Source organism: Rhinolophus hipposideros (assembly GCF_964194185.1).
Source record: "Rhinolophus hipposideros genome assembly, chromosome: 9".
NCBI classification, from domain to species: Eukaryota; Metazoa; Chordata; class Mammalia; order Chiroptera; family Rhinolophidae; genus Rhinolophus; species Rhinolophus hipposideros.
The window spans coordinates 17,196,407-17,218,272 of NC_138055.1; the positions used below are offsets into that span (position 1 = coordinate 17,196,407).

Here is a 21,866-nt window from a genome sequence, read left to right on the forward strand (position 1 = left end):
ATACCACATTGTCTTGATTGTTATAGCTTTGTAGTGAGATTTGAAATGGGAAGTGTGAATCTTTCAACTTCGTTCATCGTTTTCAAGGTTGTTTTGACTCTTTGGGTCACTTGCATTTCCATATGAATTTTAAGATCAACTGATAAATTTTTGCAAAATAAGTATTCGGAATTTCCATCGGGGTTACAGTGAATGCGTAGATCAATTTGGGAGTATTGCTATCTTAATAATATTAGGTTTTCCAGTCGATGAACATGGGATACCTTTAAATTTATTTAGATTTTCTTTAATTTTCAACGTTTTATAGTTTTTAGTGTACAAGTTTCATACTTATTCATTACATTTATTACTAAGTACTTTCTTTTTGATGCTGCTATAAATTGAATTGTTTTCTTTATGTTTGGATTGTTCATTGCTAGTGTAAAGAAATACAATTGATTTTTGTTATTGATCTTGTATCCAGTCATTTTTCTAAACTTAATCGCTCTAATTGCATGCGTGAATTTCTTAGTATTTTCTATATACGTATAATGTCATGTTATCTTCAAATAAAAGTAGTTTACTTAAAAAAAAAACACAACTAATTTTGGAACAGAAAAATGACACATTACTCAAGAACAATATTGCATCGAATACTGGGAGAAACAAGGAAATTAAACTGTGCTAAGAAAAAAGTGTGCTAACGTGAAGATATTTAAATTAGATGCCTCAGTCAGCACAGAATGTAGAAAAAGAGTTAGAGAAAGAAGTTTGTCCCCAGTATTGTTCCAGGCAGAGGATAAATGGCTGGGAAATACTGCAAAAAGGGAAAGAGGAAACTAACAGGAATATAAGAATGCTAGAATCTAATGCAATATTGAACGTCAATTGTAACTAAAAAATAAAATAAATAAAAGAATGCTATGCAAAAATACAAAAATGCATTGTCAGAAGCTGCAAAATTAAATAATGTTGAATACTTAAAAAAAAAAAAAAAAAAAGAATATGATATAAAAGATACAGTCCAAAACCTGCATTTCTGATGAGGCCTGATCTCAATCCCGTGCATACATTTACCACTAAGTAACAGCCAATAATGAAGGCCCCTGAAGTGTAGGGCATGGGCCAACTGACACTATTTGTCCTCTGCCTACATCCCTGACAGGAATATATATAAGGGCTGAAATTAAATAGCTAAGTATTGGGAGAATTACTAAGATACTGACTTTGACAAAATCAAATAGACAACTAAATATTAAAATGAAGAGATTCAACCAAATGCTAAGCAAACAGTTGATGTTGACATTAATAGGCCTAAAACAGAGCTAAAGACCATTCAAGCACAAGAGAATATTGGAGAAAACTTAACATGGGCCTCAGTTCTTTCACATATACTGTGCTTCTCCTTCAGTCAGATAAAGGGCATAAAGAGAGTTAACGACGTAGCAATAAAAAGTTACAAATCAATAGGAAGTCTCCAAATAATTATAAAGGAAGTCTCAAGTTCATATACATCTGAAAAGCACTTTTAAAGATAACATACTTTGAAATATTTAAATTCCATGTGAAAAACAATTCTTGAAACAGGGTCAATTTAAAAAAAACCTCATTAGACCGGAAAAGGTTACCTTAAATATGGACTTGAAATATAATTTGATTAAATAAAAGACGTTAAAATATTAAGTCTATGACACTTTTTTTCTTAAATATTAAAGATACTAGCATTTATTACCTTTGCTGAGAGGCTCCCTATTTTCCCAATATAAAGCAGCCAGCCATTCACATACTCTATCACTATTATAATTCTGCATATCAGCCAATTATAATTCTCTACATAGATCTTAATACTTTCAAATACTTTATTTTCTTAAGCTTTCTACTACTTTATGAGTTCCATGAGAGTAAATGATGTATCCTTAGGGATGAAAAGAATGACTGGCATTATATTAGGAAATCAATCCATTTTTGTTGATAGGTTCTCAATCAGTTTTTGTTCAATGATGAATGAAAAAAAAATTAATACATATAGTAGTCTTAGATATTTCAAAATTGAAACTATTGATGAAAACTTAATGTAGGATCAAATAAGTGCTCATATGTTTTTATTACATTGCCTTAAAAAGACAAATACTCTAAGGTATAACTAAATTAAAATCATCTTTAAGATCTGTCCTCAAGTTTTATAAACTAAGAGAGAACATAGTTTTCCGCATAGATTTCAAATGTCCTTCTCTCTTTACTTTCACAGTAAATCACAATACTTCATGGGAATCTATAATACAAAGATTTCCATTTTAACCTCCCAGTGCAAAATTCTGTCTAAAACATCTCTCTTCTTTATCTCTTTGACATTTGGGGAGAATAACACAATGTGCCAAAAATCAAGACAGAGAACAAATGATATTCACACTGTAATCAAAAATGTTTTTACTTTTTCTACATTTAATTTCATAAAACTACATTTAGTTTCACTGTGCTTCTGCTGTCCCAAATTAATGAGTATTTAGCAGTATGTGTATACTTGACCCTTACTGAGTACAAAAACAGGTCTTAAACTCCCACATCTACAACTTGATCTTTAAGGCTAGCAAATGTGTCCTTCTGATGCTAGGCAAACATCAGGGAAAAACTTGCCGTCCTCACAGTTAGAGTGTTTCTTTTAACTCACGGCTGCAATTGGAAATCTATCCCTATCATTATGGTCAGATAACATGGCAGTTATGGTTTCCTTGCTCTTGTATTTGCAAGTGGGTTATAAAGAAGCTCTCTGGAAAAGCATTCCACATAAATACAGTTACGATGTCCAGAAGTAAGGACCTAAATTGAAAAAATCCACAAGATTGAAGCTTTCACCAAGACACCAAAAATAAAGATACCGTTCTGTTCATTTGTTTAATAAACTGATTCTATCCATACCACAAAATATTTGCAATGTTTTAGAATTTGAACAATTTTATTTAAGCTTTCTGACAACTCCAAATTTCTTCTCCTATTCCTTATTACGGAAGCACAGATATTCAATCTCAATTTGAAGTCAATTTTTCTAAATTAAGAAGATTAACAATTCATGCAGGTATTGTTTACTTTCTTTGCCAACACATAAATTACTAAAATAATGACCCCAAAAAAGTTGGATGAGAACTGGTAGAATTTTTTATTTAACTGATGATTTTCTTTTGGGGACTTTATTCTATTTTTCCTTTCATTACTTCAGAATTTCTAAAGCAACAGTTTCATCTTAGGAAAAAGAAAATAAAAAGTCAAATAAAATAAGGAAACAAAAATATTGTTTCTCAAATTCATTCCATTCATCTACTTAAGAACTCTGGTGTGGCATTAGTAAGTACATTTGGTGATAAAAATATATCTTTGCAAGACTGCAGACCAAAAAGTTAATTCGGAATTTTAAAATATATAGCTTTCCAAAAATACTTTGTAAAAAGAAAAATTAGAAGTCTGCAAGTAACAGAAAAATGGCCGAGGGTATGGCTGCTACTTTAATAGTCCTCGTAAAATCTAATCCATCAGCTAACTATTAGACAAAATTCTCCTGTAAAATAGAATTCAAGAAGACAAGAGACAAAAAGTAGAGAATTAATACAATGAAACTATCACTGTTTTTTAAATGAGAAAACTATATACTTAAAATAAAGACCCAGAGATTTCTATACACTGGAATCCTTTTTCATGGGTATACCTTTAAGATGTTTTATACCTGTAAGCCAAAATTCTAAAAGCTTAGGTCACTTTACCTGCCAAATTAGCTCATTGCTCTTAATTAAAATGCACAATAACAAGTATTGTTTTCTCTCTGTAGAGTTTGTAAGACAAATCTAAAAGAAGAGATCTGTAAATGATCTACATCTTGATGTATGAATGTACTCCGTAAGTATCACTGGGAAAAGACCAGGAAATTTGGTAAGCATTCTGCCAAGATTTGGGGCAGAAGAAAAAAACGAAGAGAATGCAAAATTAATTTTGAGCATGAGAAAACAGTTACAAATCACTAAAAGGAATCACAAATCTGAGCAGGAAACATTCAAAGGTGGGCTTGGGATATTTTCGTGTACCAGAAAAGGAGGAGTACTCAAAAGTCTAACAGGACATGTAAAATAGACGCAGAAGTCAGCTTGAAGGGGATCCCTCTATTTTACCATCAAAGATTAATGACTATAATTGATTTTAAAACTCCAAATAAACTTATAGACACAGAAAACAGTTTAGTGGTTACCAGAGTGTAAGGGGGTAGAGGACTGTAGAACAGGGTAAACAGAATCGAATACATGATGATGGAAGGAGAACTGACTCTGGGTGGTGAGCACACAATGTGATATATAGATGATGTATTATAGAATTGTACACTTGAAACCTAGATAATTTAACTAACCATTGTCACCCTATTAAATTTAAGAAAAAGAAAAAAAAACCTCTGAATACATAAAACTCCATGAGTCTATAGCAATATATACAAACATAAAAAAGGAGAAATATCAATTTTAAAAATACCTAATTAGCCTCCTGTATTATAAATAACTATTATACCAACTCACAAACTGGAAATTAAAGAGAAAGAACTAAGTAGTAACTCTGCCAGGCAGCTAATTAATGAAAGATGACAGAGTTAAAAACTCACCATTCTGAAAACTCTAAAGAAATCATTGATTCACACAAGCATGATCCACACGTGCTTAAAACCACTGGGTGAAAGGTTGTTGGGAAACAGGAAATTTAGTGTCAAAGTATCACCCCACAGATCCTTGCTGACAGCAAAGGTAAAGCCACACGTTTATACTGGAGAGAACTGACAATTCGAGGCAACTTGAGTTTGTCTCCTGATGCGATACAAAGTTAAATATTCGGCAACAGTTATGAAGTATTTGTTCAGAAACGGTCAATCCTCAATCTAAGCAAGCTTTTAGATGCAACTTCCAATTTATTGGAAATAGAGAAACAAGTTAAATAATACCTGTTACATTAAGAATCTAAAGAAACGTAAAACCCACTTTGGAGATGAATCAAGAAATTTGAATAGGTAAGATAGCAAATGATATTATGGAATACTTAAGTTTTTTTATATATGATAATAATATTGTGCTTATGCCCTTATTTTCAGGAAATGATATGCTTAAGAATTTTAGGGATTAAGTGTCGTAATGTTAAGTGTCATAACTTAACTTTCAAATACGACAGAAAAACTATCAGATGTAGATATAAAGCACATTAAGTCTAGGAAGTAGGTATACAGGTATTTATTTGAGCGAAGTGATAAAATACATATATTTTTAAAGTGCTATCTGTATAGCATGGGACTTATGAGAGAACCTGCCTTTGCAATTTTTCCTGAAAAATGAAGGTGATTCATCAAATGTGTTAACTTACTGGGACAGTGAATTTGGAAGTAGCCATATTCTAGACCTTTTGTATACTATATGTTCAGATATGTTGAACATAATTAAACTGCTTTTTCCAATACTCTTAAACTTCCATTTTGTCAATGGTGATTTCATTAACCATAGAAACTTTCATAAACATAACTCCTATGGTTAGTTAGAGGTTACTATATTTAATTACGTACCTAGCATTAGCAGCTAAAGGTAAATTATATTAGACCAAACCTGTACTTGACACTACTTTTCTCTGGTTGGTTTGTACAACAAACCTTGTTACCGAAATTCATAATGCCTCCGTTATTCTACTGCAAAGGGTACAGAACAGATTTTCCAATTGTTCCTATCTTCCCAAGAAGCAAAGAAGTAACTGAAATTTGCCAAACACAGTCAGTTCTCCATATCCGAATCCGCAGGTTATTTAAGCAACCGAGGACTGGTATTTGAAAACAAAAAAAACGTTCCGTTGCTGCTGACGTGCACTATGTAGTTGGGCCTATGATGATTGCATCTGTAGTGAATGTGTACATATTTTTTTCTTGTCACTATTCCCAAACAATACAGTATAACAACTATTTACATAGTGTTTACATTGGGGATTATAAGCAATCTAGAGATGATTTAAAGTATACGGGAGAATGTGTGTAGATTATTTGCAAACATTACATCATTTTATGTAAGAGACTTAAGCATCCATGGATTTTTGGTATCCCAGGAGGGTCCTGGAACCAATTCCCCAGTTACCAAGGAATACTATACAAAGATTCAAAGAACTCTGACAATCTGGACCTTCAACCACTTTTCTGATACTTAGAGTGATACCTATTTTTGCACAGTGGCTGTTACTTTGACCTAAAAACACGAAGTAACTGATTATTATCATGCTCTTGCCAGTCTCCATTGTATTACTCTTCACAAATAGTTATTTAAACAAATTTAAAACATTTTTAATTAAAAAAATAACTATAATGTGCAATCAAATGCAGAGTGATTTGAAGGGGATCATACCCTGCTTTCATTTACTCACAATTTATCATTACCTTTTCGTTATCCTGGTTGTGTTTACTCATTGATGATGTCGGTACATAATCAGTTTCATCATCTATTGCATACTGTCTGCCAGACAGAAAATCCTGTAGTTGACTCTGTAGGAAATACAGAATATTACTAATAAAATGCTATGCCAACTCTAAAAAATATTTCACACCTAGCTCTACTCAGTGTTCCTGATGTTCCAGCATACAGAGTATTACCTGACCTTTGTTGGCAGTCAACAATATACAGACGTGAAATTAAACTTCCTAACGAGGTGCTTCAATCTGTTTCCAATCGCATCTGTACTCAGAGTTTTATAAGTTTAGAGTTAAAAGGTGACCTTAGAAATTGAATCTGAGCCTTTTATTTTTTGGAAGAAGAAAAAGACAAAGAAAAGTCTTATCTAATGCCCAGAATAAATGCTTCATTTTGGAATCTACATAAGTAAATCTAGTATCGTAAGCAGCACAATATTTCACACAAAATAGTTTCCATGAAAAAATAATTTATAAAGAGATATTTGCTTTCACCTTGCCATGCAATTCAACGTTTCCGTATTATTTCATTTATTCTAAGGAATCTAAGATTACACAAACACACACACACACCATTCCTAATGAGTAAACCGGGAGCAAAGTTACAAACTGAAATAACAAAGCCCAATGAGATTGTGACCCACTTTTCCATTTAGATATTGAAAAGTTATAACTAAAATACCAGTATATACTTCTTAAAAAGATGAGTATTTATTTGTCGTTGTCATTCCCCTCTAGCAGCTCTATTTGGTTGGACTTTTGTGTTTTCAGCTGATTCATCTTTCCCTGGCTGCTGGAACTCCTTAAGCAGCTGCTGCTTTTTGTCATTGGTTCTTTGGAGCTCAGCTCCGACTGTGGAGGTACCTTAAGTGATGACAGTTCTGTAAGTTATGCAAGTCGAAATGGTCTCTACTCCTTATGGAGCAGCAATGGAGAAATCAACAAGCCACCAGTCACCTGCTTAGACCAAGGGAAAGTCTTCTGTGGTCTCTCAAGCCTCACAAACAGTAAGTCCATCCATTCAGCTACTTGTTGGCTTCTTGAGAGTCCCCCAGAAAGTCCCCAGATCTTTGACGGCTGCTAAGTTCTTCAGAGGACCTACGATTTCTGCTCCTCAGCCCAGGTCTCTGATGTCCTACAGATAACTGCTCAGTTCATGAGAAAGCATACTCGGTACCAATGCTCTCAATAAGACTTGTTATAATCCAAGCCTTATATGCCATGAATGCCATGCCCCTGCATCCATTCCTCGGGAGAGGAATTATAAAGTAGGAAATAAAGGAGAAAGGGGCTTTGTTCAAATTATCACGTTTCGGAGCTTGCCTGTGTTAACTTTATCATAATTCCTGCCTTACTTAGGTGACAATAAATAAGAACCAAAGAAACCTTATCAGGATTATGAAATTTCAGGATCCTGAAATTTGGAACTGTTTGGAATTTATATGTTTAAAGACTTTTAGCATAAATTATATTTAATGCATTTTTGAGAACTTAATTCAGGGATGTGTTTTCCTGCTCATTTTTCCCTCATTGGAAATTTCCTTAGAGCAAAAGTATCGGAGATGAAGTTATTAGTCTTCTCTGGTTTAAACACAGAAAATTTTCTACTTCATATACTGCCATCTCAGCAGCTTCCACTTCATTCCTGATGTGCTGCAGAGACATGTTGATATGTGGAGACACAGAACTCACTCAAATGTGGACCCTTATATATCGTACTATAAGTTGGTTCACCGAAATGAAGAGACTTATTAGGGCACTCAGACTGGGACAAAGGAAACATCTGAAAACAATGTGTCCAAAGGCTGCAGGCAGATTATGCTCTCATTGGCTATGAGGAGATCTTTGGTGGTCCTACAATCCAATCCGTATTGGACTGTATGTTAGATTAGCCTCTCTAAATCAACTATGTGAAAAGCAGTCAAAACTCATCTCTACATGCAAGCAAATAAAATACCGTGTTTCCCCAAAAATAAGACATACCCAGACAATCAGCTCTAACGGCACCTTTTGGAGCAAAAATTAATATAAGAGTCTTATATTATGTGAGACCCAGTTCTATATTATATTAAAATAAGACTGGGTCTTATATTAATTTTTGCTCCAAAAGATGCTTTAGAGCTGATTGTCCGGCTAGGTCTTATTTTCGGGAAACAGGGTATAGTTAGGGAGGATTAGAAAAAAAAAAACTATCTTCAAACACAAATTCCTTACCACACTGTGGGTGTGCATGTGTGGGTATGTATGTAAAGGGATGCATGTGTGTTTTGAGAAAGTAACAATAGGGCAAAGGTTTCCATCATAACCCAATGAGGCAGAGACAGCAAAGGGCCCACCAATATCCATTCTCCCCTTCTTCCTTAGTAACAGAGCTTTTGTTTTTATTCTGGCAGGTTACTACCCAGGATGAAGACTATATTCTCAACCCTCTCCAGCATATCATGTGGCCATTTTACTAAGCTTTGGGCAATGAGATGGAAGAAAAAGAGCTGTGTCTCTTTAAAAGGAGAGTGTTGTGTTCTGTTACTACTTCCTGCTGCAAGGAATGCTCATCTGATATCTGGAGCTGTAACTGCTATCCTAGACTACCAATAATTTTGAGGGTAGAGGTCAAGAACTAAGATGAGAGACTAGAATGGCAGAAAAATCCTAGGTGTCTGATAACCATGGAGCTATCATATCAGTTCTGTATGCTTATCTTTAGACATCTTTTTATTAAAAAGTGAAATAAACTTCCATTTTCTTAAACCATTGTTATTGTAGAGATTTCTATCACAAACAGCAAAAACACTATTCCCAAGTATCAGATAGAAATATTTATAAAATATTTAATGTCTTAGAAAATACAGTAAACATTTCCTTCTAATTATAGCTACAATTATTTAGTTATTACCTATTTAATACCCATTTTATTGACTACAGCAAATGGTAAGATACAAAAAATATTTTCAACACTTAAAAACAAACTAGATATATCCAAATGTATTCTAAAACAATTTATTATTTCTAATGGAAACAAAACGAAACAGCAAGGGTTGCTACTCCATTAATTTTAAAATTTATACTCCATAAAAAAAATAAGACTATGTATGTGCAAAAAAGGAATAGTGTATATTATCTCATGTATATTTTATCGTGCTATCCTCACAAAATGATAACCCCATATCAGTAAAATAGTATTATTAATCCATAGAAAGAGCCATAACAATCATTTAAACAACATATGCCAAATAAAGAAATGTACATTAAAACAAGAAAGTAAAATATAAAAGCAATCGTTGACATAATTCAAAAAGAAATCATGCATTTGGGGCTGATTTCTTTATTAAAATCTTTATTTAATAAGAAGCTATTCTTATATTTCACCCAAACAATAACAGAATTTGCCACCAAACTATTTCTTTCAAGTAATGACTAGTTTTCGGGTAGCTAAATTTTCCATTCTTAAAATCTGAAAAGCAAAAGCATTTGCAAGTTACTAATAAATGCTGATACCATAGTTTAAAATAAAAACAAATCTAGCCAAATTTTAATTTGATTAAGATAGAATTGTTTTTAAAAAATACTTACGGGGGATATGTTGGCATTAATTTCACAATTAGAGGCAACAACACTACATTTTTTATAAACATCGATCAGGTCTAACATGCTACTATTCTTTAAGAAATCATCATAAGTCCTCCTAATGTCCTCATAATGGTCAATCATTTCCATATTTTCAACTGGTAAGTTCAGTTTCTCATGTAGTAAGTATTTCCAGGTCAATAAGACATCGCTGAGAGAGACTGTAAATTCTCCACTGTGCTGAAAGAGACAATGCCAAAAATGAAAAGATAAAGTTGGGTGCCAGAATATTAACCAGCTTATAATTGGGATGGAAAATACAAACAGAATTTTGTTATAGCAAAGTATACATTGAATTCTTGTGGATTTGAAAAGGACATCCAAGTTGAGCTATGGAATAATTTTAAAACCAGATATAAAAGAAAAATTTTCATGATTTTATAAAATGTGAACAACTAACTGTGGTAAGGTTGCACATGACAAAATTGACGTATAGTCATTGTCTATTACCTGAACTTTACTAAATTTCTTCTACACAAAGCGGGAGAATGGGTAGGCACTGAACTGTACTCTGTACTAGTGAAGAGGGAAACATTTGATTCTGTTAATATTTGGTTCATTTTAGTTCTTCTAGCTAATCTAGTATTTTTAATCTCTTACTTAAAACTGTCAATGCCATAGTGGAATTCCACATAAAGGTTAGTCTTAAAACATGATCATAAAATTAAATTTTTAAAAATTATGTTTCATTTCTTTTTTTTGGCCATTGTTTTAATTAAAATTTATTGGGGTGACAATGGTTAATAAAATTACATAGGTTTCAAGTGTACAATTCTGTAATATATCATCTATATATTACATTGTGTGTTCACCACCCATCACCATATATTTGACCCCCTTTACCCTCTTCTATAATCTCTCCTCCCCCCTTACCCTCTGGTAACCATTAAACTGTTGTCTATGAGCTTTTGTTCTTTGTCTTATTCCTTTCTTGCTTTCAGTTTTATATGCCACATATTAGTGAAGTCATATGGTTCTCGACCTCTTCTGTGTGACTTATTTCACTTAGTATAATAATCTCAAGGTCCAACCATGTTGTCGCAAAAGGCACTATTTCATCTTTTCTTATGGCAGAGTAGTATTCCATTGTGTATATATATACCACATCTTCTTTATCCATTCATCCATGGAAGGGCACTTTGGTTGTTTACATGTCTTGGCCACCATAAACAAAGCTGCAATGAACATCGGAGTACATATATCTTTACAGATGTTTTCAGATTTTTTGAGTATATACCCGAGAGGGATTACTGCATGGTATGGCAATTCTATTCTTAATTTTTTGAAGAATCTCCACACTGCCTTGCATAGCGGCTGCACCAATCTACATTCCCACCAATAGTATACGAGGGTTCCTTTTTCTCCATAGACTCTCTAACATTTGTTATTATTTGTCTTGTTGATGATAGCCATTCTAACCAGTGTGAGGTGATATCTCATTGTGGTTTTTACTTGCGTTTCTCTGATGATCAGTGATGTTGAGCATCTTTTCATATGTCTGTTGGCCATTTGTATGTCCTCTTTGGAGAAATGTCTATTCAGGTCTTCTGCCCATTTTTTAATTGGATTGTCTGTCTTTTTGTTGTTGAGTTATATGAGTTCCTTACATATTTTGGATATTAGCCCCTTATCGGAGGCATTGTTTGCAAATATCTTCTCCCATTTGGTTGATTACTCTTCCAGGGAAAGAAAACATCATTGCTAAAATCTTGGGTCAGAGAAGAATTTTGATTCTTCCCCACTAAGGGAGACACTAAACTTTTGCAAAGAATTGCTAAAAAGCCAAAGTCAGGTTTCTTACTATATGTTGTCAGATGTTACTAATCAAGCAAAATTTTCTTTTTTTCTCTTCTTTAATATCTACATGATAAATTAGTTCAGTGGACATTTTGAAAGCATTTTTTAATTGATTGCATTCTGCTCCCACTTTATATCCCAAATATTAATAATGGTGCCCTCCAAAAAATGTCAAGCCTAATTCAGTAAAAAAAACCCTAACTACTCCTTTCCAATGCTGCATGAGTATGTGGTTTTGTGAAACGTACCAATGTTGCTCTCTTCCACAGTTAAGCTCAGTTAATATGTTAGCAGTTTCTGCTAACACCTAAAACTTTCTAATAATTGTATTTAAAGATGGGTGGGTATCTAAATAGAACTATAGTTCACTGAACTAAATTGTAACATCAGATTTAGCCACTGAAGAATAACAGGAAGAAATCAAACAGAACCAAATAATATAGTACTGTTTCCACGTATCTGACTCTTTCAAATCTGTATCTTTGTATCTTTTATAAAAACCAGCCACATTTTCTAGTTACTATCCAAATTTAAGACAAAGTGTACAAACCGCCTTAAAATAATTAACTCTTTGCTCATCCATATGAAAGCAACTAAGAAAATTATCCTTATTGTTCTGAGAGTGGAGACCTGTTGAGTCATAGTTATGAAAATTAATTATATTTCATGGAACTAGTTCAATAAACAAAAAAATCAGCAACTCTGAAACCTTGGATCCATAATCCAAACACAAGACCAATTTTCTAATTTCTCAGCATTGAATCAAAAATTTTATACTTTACTTCCCAATCCCACAAAGATTACACACTACAAAATCTCCAAGTGGTGTTTAAATTAAATAAATCCAGTTATTTAGAGTTTCAACATTAATTGTTTTATCTCAAAAATTACTATAACTATTTTGGAATAACATCCTTCATGTTAAAAACAAATTAAGGTTTTGCTGAATGTAAATGTACAATTTATTCTCATTCTGTTGACTAGAACTAGTTAAAGTGAAACTATGCAAGCTCTTGATCTTGTGAGAAAAGGTTTTGACTAGATTAACAGTGTTTATACTGGGATTGTAAAAACATTTTAAATCCAAATAAAAATGCACTCTAGATATCGGTTTTCATGATCAGGTGCCCACCATGACAGCATATTCTATTATTCAAACCAGTAACAACTGATTGAGAGAGAGTCTGTGGTCAAATCAGAAAATGTTTTGCTAGGAAAACATGCCAGCTGGCTAGTATCTGAAGGAAGTTCAAAATGTTCAATGCTTTAATTTTTTGACGGACATAAGGATTGTATTTCACAAGAATAAAATGAGAAAAAGCAAGAGTCAGACTTTTTTCAGAACACTTGCAGTTTGTATATTTTACCAAAGTTATTTATGATTATTCAAAATTTGAAGTAAACTTCACATTTTTACCTCACTGGGATTTTTGTTATCAAAAGAGAAAATATAGGAGTCTACATAAGAACATTAATTGGCTGTGTGAACTTGGGTAAGATACTGAAATCCCCCGAGTCAGTTTCCTTGGTTATAAAATGAGACTATACAGGTTAAATAACACCTGATAAATCGTAGGTAATCAAAAATGTCAGTTTCCTTTCTTTTCCTATTCAAAGTAAAATAATTGTTAGTTTACTGGAGGAGGGGTGGTAGATAAATATAACACAAGTTTTAAAACTATTTCTTCTTATTATGTTGCTGTTAGGTCATTTTCATATCTGACAGTTAACCACAGATGCTGTGATTGTTTTCCATGAAGTTATAAAATTAATATCTTTGTTTTCTCCAATAGGGCGTTTTTAAAGTTTTTAAGGCTTTTTAGGTGAAAAATAGCCTTTATAACATAATTGCCAGAGTCAAACTATGAAGCCAATTCCAAAAAAAAGGAAAGGCCTAAATATTATTTGCAACCTAATGAAGTCATATATACGTTCCATATAATGAAGTAAATAGTGAATGAATCTATAACAGGTTAAATCTTTAGCAGCATAAAACTGCCAGAGAGATTTCATATGATTTAAAATAAAATATCTTCCTCCTCTGCCCAAAACCTAAAACTCACAAAGATTATTTTCTTTTTCCCCACTAAAGCTATTAAAAAAACAAACATGCTAATAGACTAACAATTCTACCAGGTATTCAAAAGTTTTAGTATAGTCAAACTCAGTTATAAGGACTATACTTTAAGGACTCATATTCTGAATCTTCAGAGAATTAAAAACCTAAATAGACTGCACACACAGGGTGAAAAAGGTACGTTAAGGATACATACAAACAAGTCCACCCTTTTATTACTATATGCCGCTTATGAATGCACCTGCAGGCATATATGTATGTTGTTTCATATTGCTGAGTGACTTGGTAGTCTGAGCACAGCTGGTGATGCCTGAGCTAACTCTGTACATGGAGAGTTAAAGCAAAACTGAACTGTAAGCCGCCATCTCCACTGCACACGTGCACACACCTATACAGGCTGTGAAAAGCTCAGCTGCAATTCACCCCTCCTCCTTTCCCACCCAGAGTCTGAACTTTCACAGTGAATAAAGTGAATTAACAAGTAGAAAATTAACAAGTAGGATAAAAAACCCTGCATGAATGCTACATAGACAAGCCCAGAAGGAAAACTGACTTGGATTATTTCAATATGTCAAAATTTTTACAATGAGAACTAAAATTTTTTCAGGCTATGTTCTACTTAGCTTGTTGATATACTTATTTTTTTAATTATTCATAAACAAGCTAACAAACAAGAGGTAGTGATTTGAATATGTTCTGTTTGATTCCAGAACAGCCTTCGATCACTAAACAATAGTGATTATTAATGATTGCCTCAATTTGTCTCTCTCCTTATTTCCCAGTGTATGGTCATCAAGATTTAATCTTCAGCTAGCCCGTTCCACTTAAACAACATCCTCAGAATCTATTGCTTACCTTAATACATTTTTCAGATTATTAAAGAAGGACAGATTTCACAAAATGCTCAAGCAGTAACATTGGCAAAATTTAGATACAGATTGTAATGGGGAGCAAAGGAAAGAGACTATACAATCACGCTTAGATTTAGTGACTGAGTGAACGATAACACAGGCCACTGAGACAAAGAATATGAATAGGAAGGAAAGCTGAAGGAGCAAACAATGTGGTCCAAAAACTGACATGGAGACAATAAAGGGACATTAAGGTAAAATGTCCAGTGAGTCCTTGATCACACCAAAGCCAGACTCAGTAGAGAGGTCTGGCATGTAACTACTGGTGAAACAACATAAGGGAAGTATATCCAGTGGAAGTGGGTAAAATGGAGCTCATTGGAAGCTATCGATAAAGTATATAACAAAGAGAGTACCTAAAATACAAGTAGAACACTTTCAACGAGTAAGAATGAGATAAAAGCAACTAGAAAGCAAAATAGCAAAGGATATAAACAGTTTAAGAAGAGGACATCCATATGATCAACTAAGCATTTAAAAAGATGTTTAAATGCTCCAGTTATCAGAAAAATCAAAATGAAGTTCTTTTTCTCTTTTCTAATGAATGTTGACAGCATCTGAATTGGAGAGGTAAGAAAATGGTGTTCTCCTACACCATTCACATAAACGTAATTCTAACAGACAAGCTGAAGAGCAGAAGGGTGGTATTCAAGTCAAATTACAGATGCATCTATCAAATGACCATATGGAGCCTTGGGAACCTCTCGTTCAGCGAACAGACATCTCATTTCATTCAGTGCAGAAATGTTTGTAATATTAAAAATTTCAAACAACCCAGAGGACTGAAAATGAATAAAATGTATCAACAAAGGATGACTGTTAAAATGAATGAATTAGATCAACTTTTCTATCAGTACCTGAAGAGGTCTTGAAAACAATGTGGGATGATAAAAACAAGATGCAGAAAGAATGTATAAAGAATGTATACCATCTGTTATAGTTGTATAATAGACATATCAATATACACGTATATGTCTGGATATGCAGAGAAACCCCTCCTAGTAAGAAATACCTAAAACTACAGGAGAAAATAGGAACAGCATGACTGAATTGTCCATAAGAGAAATTACAAAAGGTCAAAAATAATAAGAAGTGCCAATATAGGGGGGTAAGCAAATGGTGGAGACTGCATTTCCCTGTTATCTACCAGTCCCTGGTACTGAAGAAAACCTGGTTTTTATGAAACCTGAGCACAAAGTTTAGGAGACACAGCCGAGTACAAGAAAGGCAGGAAGCTGGACCAGAGATTTTCCCTGCCCATATAAGCCAAAGCCTCTAAAGGCCAACTCATTATAGTATGTCCACTAGAAAACAAAATCTGCGTGGCAGAAGGTGGTGGTTAAGATGCCTTCCTGTGAAGGCATTTCTGAAGTATCCTCAGTATGTGCCTACTAGCTAATTTCTGCTGAGATGGGGACAGCACTCATCTACCTTGGCAGAAAATTGGAGGTTTATTCCCTGGAGAGGATAAAATACAGCCTACGGACTGAAGAGTGCAGCTGAGGAGAGGAATGCCTGAATGAAAACCATAGGAATCACATGACAGTTTATATTCTAAATTTTGACACCCCTTTCAGGCTCCCAACATATTGCTAGCTCAACTTCATACCATTCATGCAGGAGGAAAGAAGACTCTTTTCTGAGGAAACTGTTCCAAAAGGGATTTCCTAAATATATCACATTAAAGCACCCCCTCTGCCAACCAAATGACCAGGACAAATCAGGATAACAAGCCCTAACCCTGGACACAGAGCGTCCAATAAGCATTTCAGTGACTCTAGTGGCCCAGGATCATCATGAAGAAAGTCTCTAATAGGAAGAAAGGAAATCCTTCCCAAATAAAACTAAGAAAAACAAAAAACTTAGAGGAAACAGATCATGTAAGAAGAAAAAATACCTCAACAAAATATTATTAATAATCTCAGAGGAGAAAATACATCCTTGAAGCAAGAACAGTATATTTTAAAAAGAGAGATAACAAAAAAAGAGCTTTTGGAAATAAAAAGGATAACAGCAGAAAATCCAACAATTATCAAACCAAAAACTATTAAATATTGAATATCTTACTGAACATTGGTTGGAAGAAAAGCAAAACAGGGTGAATGAATAAATAAACTGATAAAGCCACACAATGGAAAATTATTCACTGTTAAAAAGAAATGAGCTATGAAACCACAAAAAGTTATGAAGGAACTTAAATGCATATTACTAAGTGAAGAAGCCAATCTGAAAGGCTACGTACTGTATGATTCCAACTACATGACATTCTAAAGAAGGCAAAACTATGGAGGCAATAAAAAATGGTCATCCGGGATTGGGGAGAAGGAAGGATGAATAGGTAGAACACAAAGGATTTTTAGGGCAGTGAAACTTTTGAGCAATACTATAATAGTGGTTACATATCATTATACCTTTGTCAAGACCCATAGCATAGAATGTACACCAAGAGGAATAAAGACTCAAGTCTGCTGCTTACTATCAAATGGTTCATACAGAGTAATAATAACAATATGTATATACATATGTATATTTTTATTTATATATACATACAAAAATATAAAAAGAATGACATTGCAAATGTGACAAAATGTTAATAATTGGTGAATCTAAATGAAGGGGATATAGGAGTTCAGTGTAGTATTAGTGTAACTGTTCTGGAAGTTTAATATTTTTTCAAAATAAAATGTCAAAAAAGTACTACTTCCATTTTTTTTCAACAAACCTAAGTAAAATTGAATTTTAACAATGACTGTAATTAAAAACGAGGAGCAAACAAATTGGACATATAACTACGATCACCCTGTCAGCTACACCGGTCCTTGTGCATGTTCCCAAACTCTTCTCTTTGGTCTCCTGCCACAGGACCTCTGCATAGGCTGCTCCTCCATCCTCATCTTGCCCCACCACTCATCTGCCTAGTTAACCCCTCTCTTTCCATTAGGGCTCCACTTGATCTGACCAGGTCAACTCCCTGGTCTCATAGTATCGTCCACATCTTCTTCTCACAGCTATAATTTTGCATTTCTTTGGATTCTTTTCTTCTTAACGTCTGCCTCACCTACTAGGCAATAAGCTTCATGAAGGCAGGAGCCATGTCTGGTTTGCTCACCAATTTTTTTAATAACTCTAACACTTATCACACTGCCTGGTGGCACATAGGAGAAGCTCAAAGAAAAGAGAAAAAAGAAAAGAAAGGAGAGAGGAAAAGGAGGAAGGAAGGAAGGGAAGAAGAAAAAAAAAATCTGTGGAAGGGAGGAAGATAGGAAAGAAATTAATATTTCTATGAACAGCTATAATTGGCCTCCTTGCTATTCCTTACACATGCCCTTGTATCTGCTGTTCCCTTTGCCTAGTAGTCCCTTTCCACCTAAATCCCCTTCACTAGCTCCTTCTTCCCGTCTTTCAAATCCGTGCTCAAATGGCAACTTCTAGATGAGGTCTTTGACCACCCTATTTCAAACTGCAAGAGCTCCTCCACCCCAAACTCCTTCTACTCTTTAGTTAGATCTCTGTTTTGCTCTTCTGTGTCTCACTTATTATGGCATAAAATATTAATTATCTTACTTCGTAGAGTATTGTCTATTTCTCCTGACTAGAGGATTAATTCCATAGGAGCAGGGATTTCCTTCAGTTATATTCCTAATACTTAGAAAATCGTCTAGCCCATAGTAAAAACTCAGTAACTATTTGTTGAAAGAATGACTGACTGACTGACTAAATAAGATAGAGTTTTGTCAAAATTTTTCTATGTTCAAAATTTATCTTCATGTACACTGTTTTAAATATGAAAAACTGCCAACTATCCATGCGTAGGAACAATTATCTCTTGTTTTAAGATCATATAATTCCTAATTTTTAGGTGTTAAAATATTCTTCCTTTTTCAAAATGATGGTTCTAGTAATTATTTTTTCTCAATGGCCTTATTTGCCAACACGATAAATGTTCAAACCGGTCAACGTCTAATTTTTTTTTTGGAAATTTTACTAATATGTGAAATCAAAAAGCCTGTATTGACATACAGGATTGAAATAATTCATCAGCATGTCATTTCACTATCTAGCCCAACAGACCCATGAATACCAATTCCACCCTTCCAAAATCTTCTTCCCTAGTCAAGACGGTTCTCCTTACCATCTTCAAACGATCATGACTTTGATGCCCTGGCTGCTTCTTATGAGCTTTCCCCTTCCTTCATTCCTTCTTTAAACCCTTCCCATGCAAAGACTACCCTTCCTTTATACTATCTAAAAGTCCACAAGTCTTTCCTTACCACTCACCCTACATTTATCCTTCTTTCATGGGTACACTTCTACCCCTGTAGGTAGAGCTCACCCCAAACACTAGTTTGGGCCACAAGAACTACATAAAAATCACTTCAGGGAGATTAAACAAAGACGATTTCCATGGACAATGCAAATTAAGAGAATCAGAATTTCCAAGATTGGGACACAGGAGCCAACATATTTCAAAAACCCTCCCAAATTATTCTGATTCATAGCCTGGCTTAGGAATAATTAATCTATACCATAGAGTCTTAAATTAGTCATAAAATACTTCGCTTATATTTAAGTAAACATTATTTATGTGTGATTTCCAGAAACTTTCGTCTCTAGAGATGAAAGAAAGGCATAAAATAAAAATAATTTTTAACCCTAATCACATTAGTTGCATGTTTAACTTAGGACTTCAAACTAAACATCAAATGTGCATATCCCCTATGTTAAATTATACATAGGAAGACCTTAATTTTGAAACAAATCATTTCAAATCCAAGAGTAACTTTTGATACATATACGCAGAAGCATTTGTGAATGTCCATTGATATTACCATAGGAGGGCATCTGTTGCAAAAAAAAAAAAAAAAATGAATGTAATGAAGTTTATTCAAATGGACAGCAACCAAAATTCACTCAAAAAAAAAAAAAAAGTTAACCTAAATACAGTCTACTAACCTGTTTGTTGTTCTCTGCCATGGAAAGCTGCAATGTCAAGAGCATGGAGTCTGCACCACATACAGTAGTTCTCTCCGAATCACAAAGTGTGTGCCAATTCCTTCTGAAGTCTTTAATCATATCCAAGACAGACTTCTGATTAAGCACAGACATCCTCTTAAATTAGGACAGAATGCAATGTTAAAAAGCTTTATTCTAATTGGAAATTAATATTTAACATGTGTAGCAAGCAGAGTTAGAGAAAAATAAGTAATAAATGAGAGGTCATTTCATACTTACTAAGATTGCTTTTAATTAAATTTAGAACAGAATAAAACAATTTCTGCCCAATCACATTTTCCTCTCCTTTCATTTCTTCAGCCAAATCTTTTGAAACAACAAAATACATCCTTCAATCTGAAAATTCTTACAAAACAGATACACCAATTCTACAAACTTATAATTATAGACACAGACATAGCTAATTAAAAATATTTGTTTTGAAATAGATGGTAATATCTGTGGTAGATTGGGGGGCGGGGGGAGAAGCCAATTTCCTCCCATCCTTATAGCATCCCCAAAGAGATGGTGTATTTTTCCACCCCTTTGAATCTGGGTCGGTCTTGTGACTTGATTTGGCCAATAGCATGTGGCAAGAATGACACTGTGGGAGTTCCAAGCCTAGACCTCAAAAGGCCCATGTAGAAAGGAGTTAATGCAGCAGGCCTGACTGCTATCCTTTCAAAGGCCTGCTTACAATGTTGGCCCTTGGCTGGCGTCTGGGAACTTAGATTTCAGGAGGGTTTCTGGTAACAGTGGCTCACTATGCCTACACTGTTTATACAAACAATACAGTTTATGCTGAACACATGCTTCCTTCTCAGTCTGGAATTTTGGAACAGAGACAGAACGTGTTCAGCCCCAGCAAAAACCCTGGGCACTGAGTCTCTAAAGAGCTTCCCTGACAGACAACATATGTATTGTCACAACTTGTTGCTAGAGGAATTAAGCAAGTCCTGCGTGACACCACTAAAAGGACTTTCGGAAGTTTATGCCTGGTCTCCATTGGACTTCGCCCCATGCACTTTCTCCCTTTGCTTATTTTGCCTCATATCTTTTTGCTGTTATAAATTATAGCCATGAGTACGACTGTATGCTGAGTCCTCTTAGCAAACCAAGGCGGACTTCGCAAGACCAAGTGGTCTTGGGGGCCACCTGACATAAAACCTGAAGCTTTAGCTCTTCCTCTCCTGCTATTCTCAGATGTGGAGAAGTCCAAGCTAGTCTACTGGAGAGGTCATATGAAGGAGATCCAAGGCGCTCCAACTGACAACCAATATCACAGAAATGTCAGTGAGGTTATCTTAAGACTACCTAGCTCCAATCAACCTGCCAAATGAACTGCAGCCACAAGAGCGAATCCAGAAAAGGCCAGCAGAACGACCTAGCTGAGTCCAGTGCAAATTGCTGATCCACAGAATCAGAAGCAAATATGTTGTTTTAAAGCCACTAAGTTTTGGGGTGGTTATACAGCAATAGATAACCAACAGAATAGGTAATTTAGGAGCTTTCTTGGCGCCAAATCCTTCTTAAGAGCTTAAGATTTATTACCTCATTCAATCTTCGCAAGAGTCTTGTGAAGAAGGTCTATTATTATCCTCATTTTACATCTAAAGAAAGTGATGCCCCATGTCACTCAACTAGCAAATGGTCAAACAGACCTAAACCCAAGATGCCTGCCTAACTCCATAAGCTGTGCTCCTTAATCACTATGCTACCTAACTTTTCCTGATAGATAAAAGCCTTTTTAAATAACTGGATATAGTTTCAAGGTTTTACATACCTAAGCCTATGGAAGGCATTCAATTCCTTTCTCTGCGTTTACAGAGATGCCTAAAATTTGGGGGTTTTCTTCCTACTTTAAGTACCCAAGTCTCCAACATATTCACAGGCCATTATCTTATTTTGGGCATTTTACCATACACATCCCATCTACTTACTCTTTCTGTGATTTTTTTCTTCTTTTTTTACGTGGCATAAACAAAATCCCATATATTTACTGTGTATCTTGGGTTTATGTGATAAAGAG

The 21,866-nt window shown here is 34.4% G+C and overlaps 1 protein-coding gene across 3 annotated transcripts in view; it reads right to left on the minus strand.

Annotated features, from left to right (window-relative positions):
- PARPBP (PARP1 binding protein) overlaps positions 1-21,866 on the minus strand; it is a gene marked incomplete at both ends in the record, with an annotated part of 54,783 nt that overhangs the window by 31,241 nt on the left and 1,676 nt on the right. The window contains 3 exons of one of the 3 annotated variants that reach the window (XM_081059603.1): positions 6,407-6,511; positions 10,007-10,240; positions 19,799-19,954. In XM_081059603.1, coding sequence (XP_080915729.1) covers positions 6,407-6,511; positions 10,007-10,240; positions 19,799-19,951 — 492 coding nt within the window. Of the gene's footprint in view, positions 1-6,393; positions 6,512-10,006; positions 10,241-19,798; positions 19,955-21,866 lie in introns of those variants that run through there. The other 2 variants (XM_081059604.1, XM_081059605.1) reach the window with 2 other exon arrangements.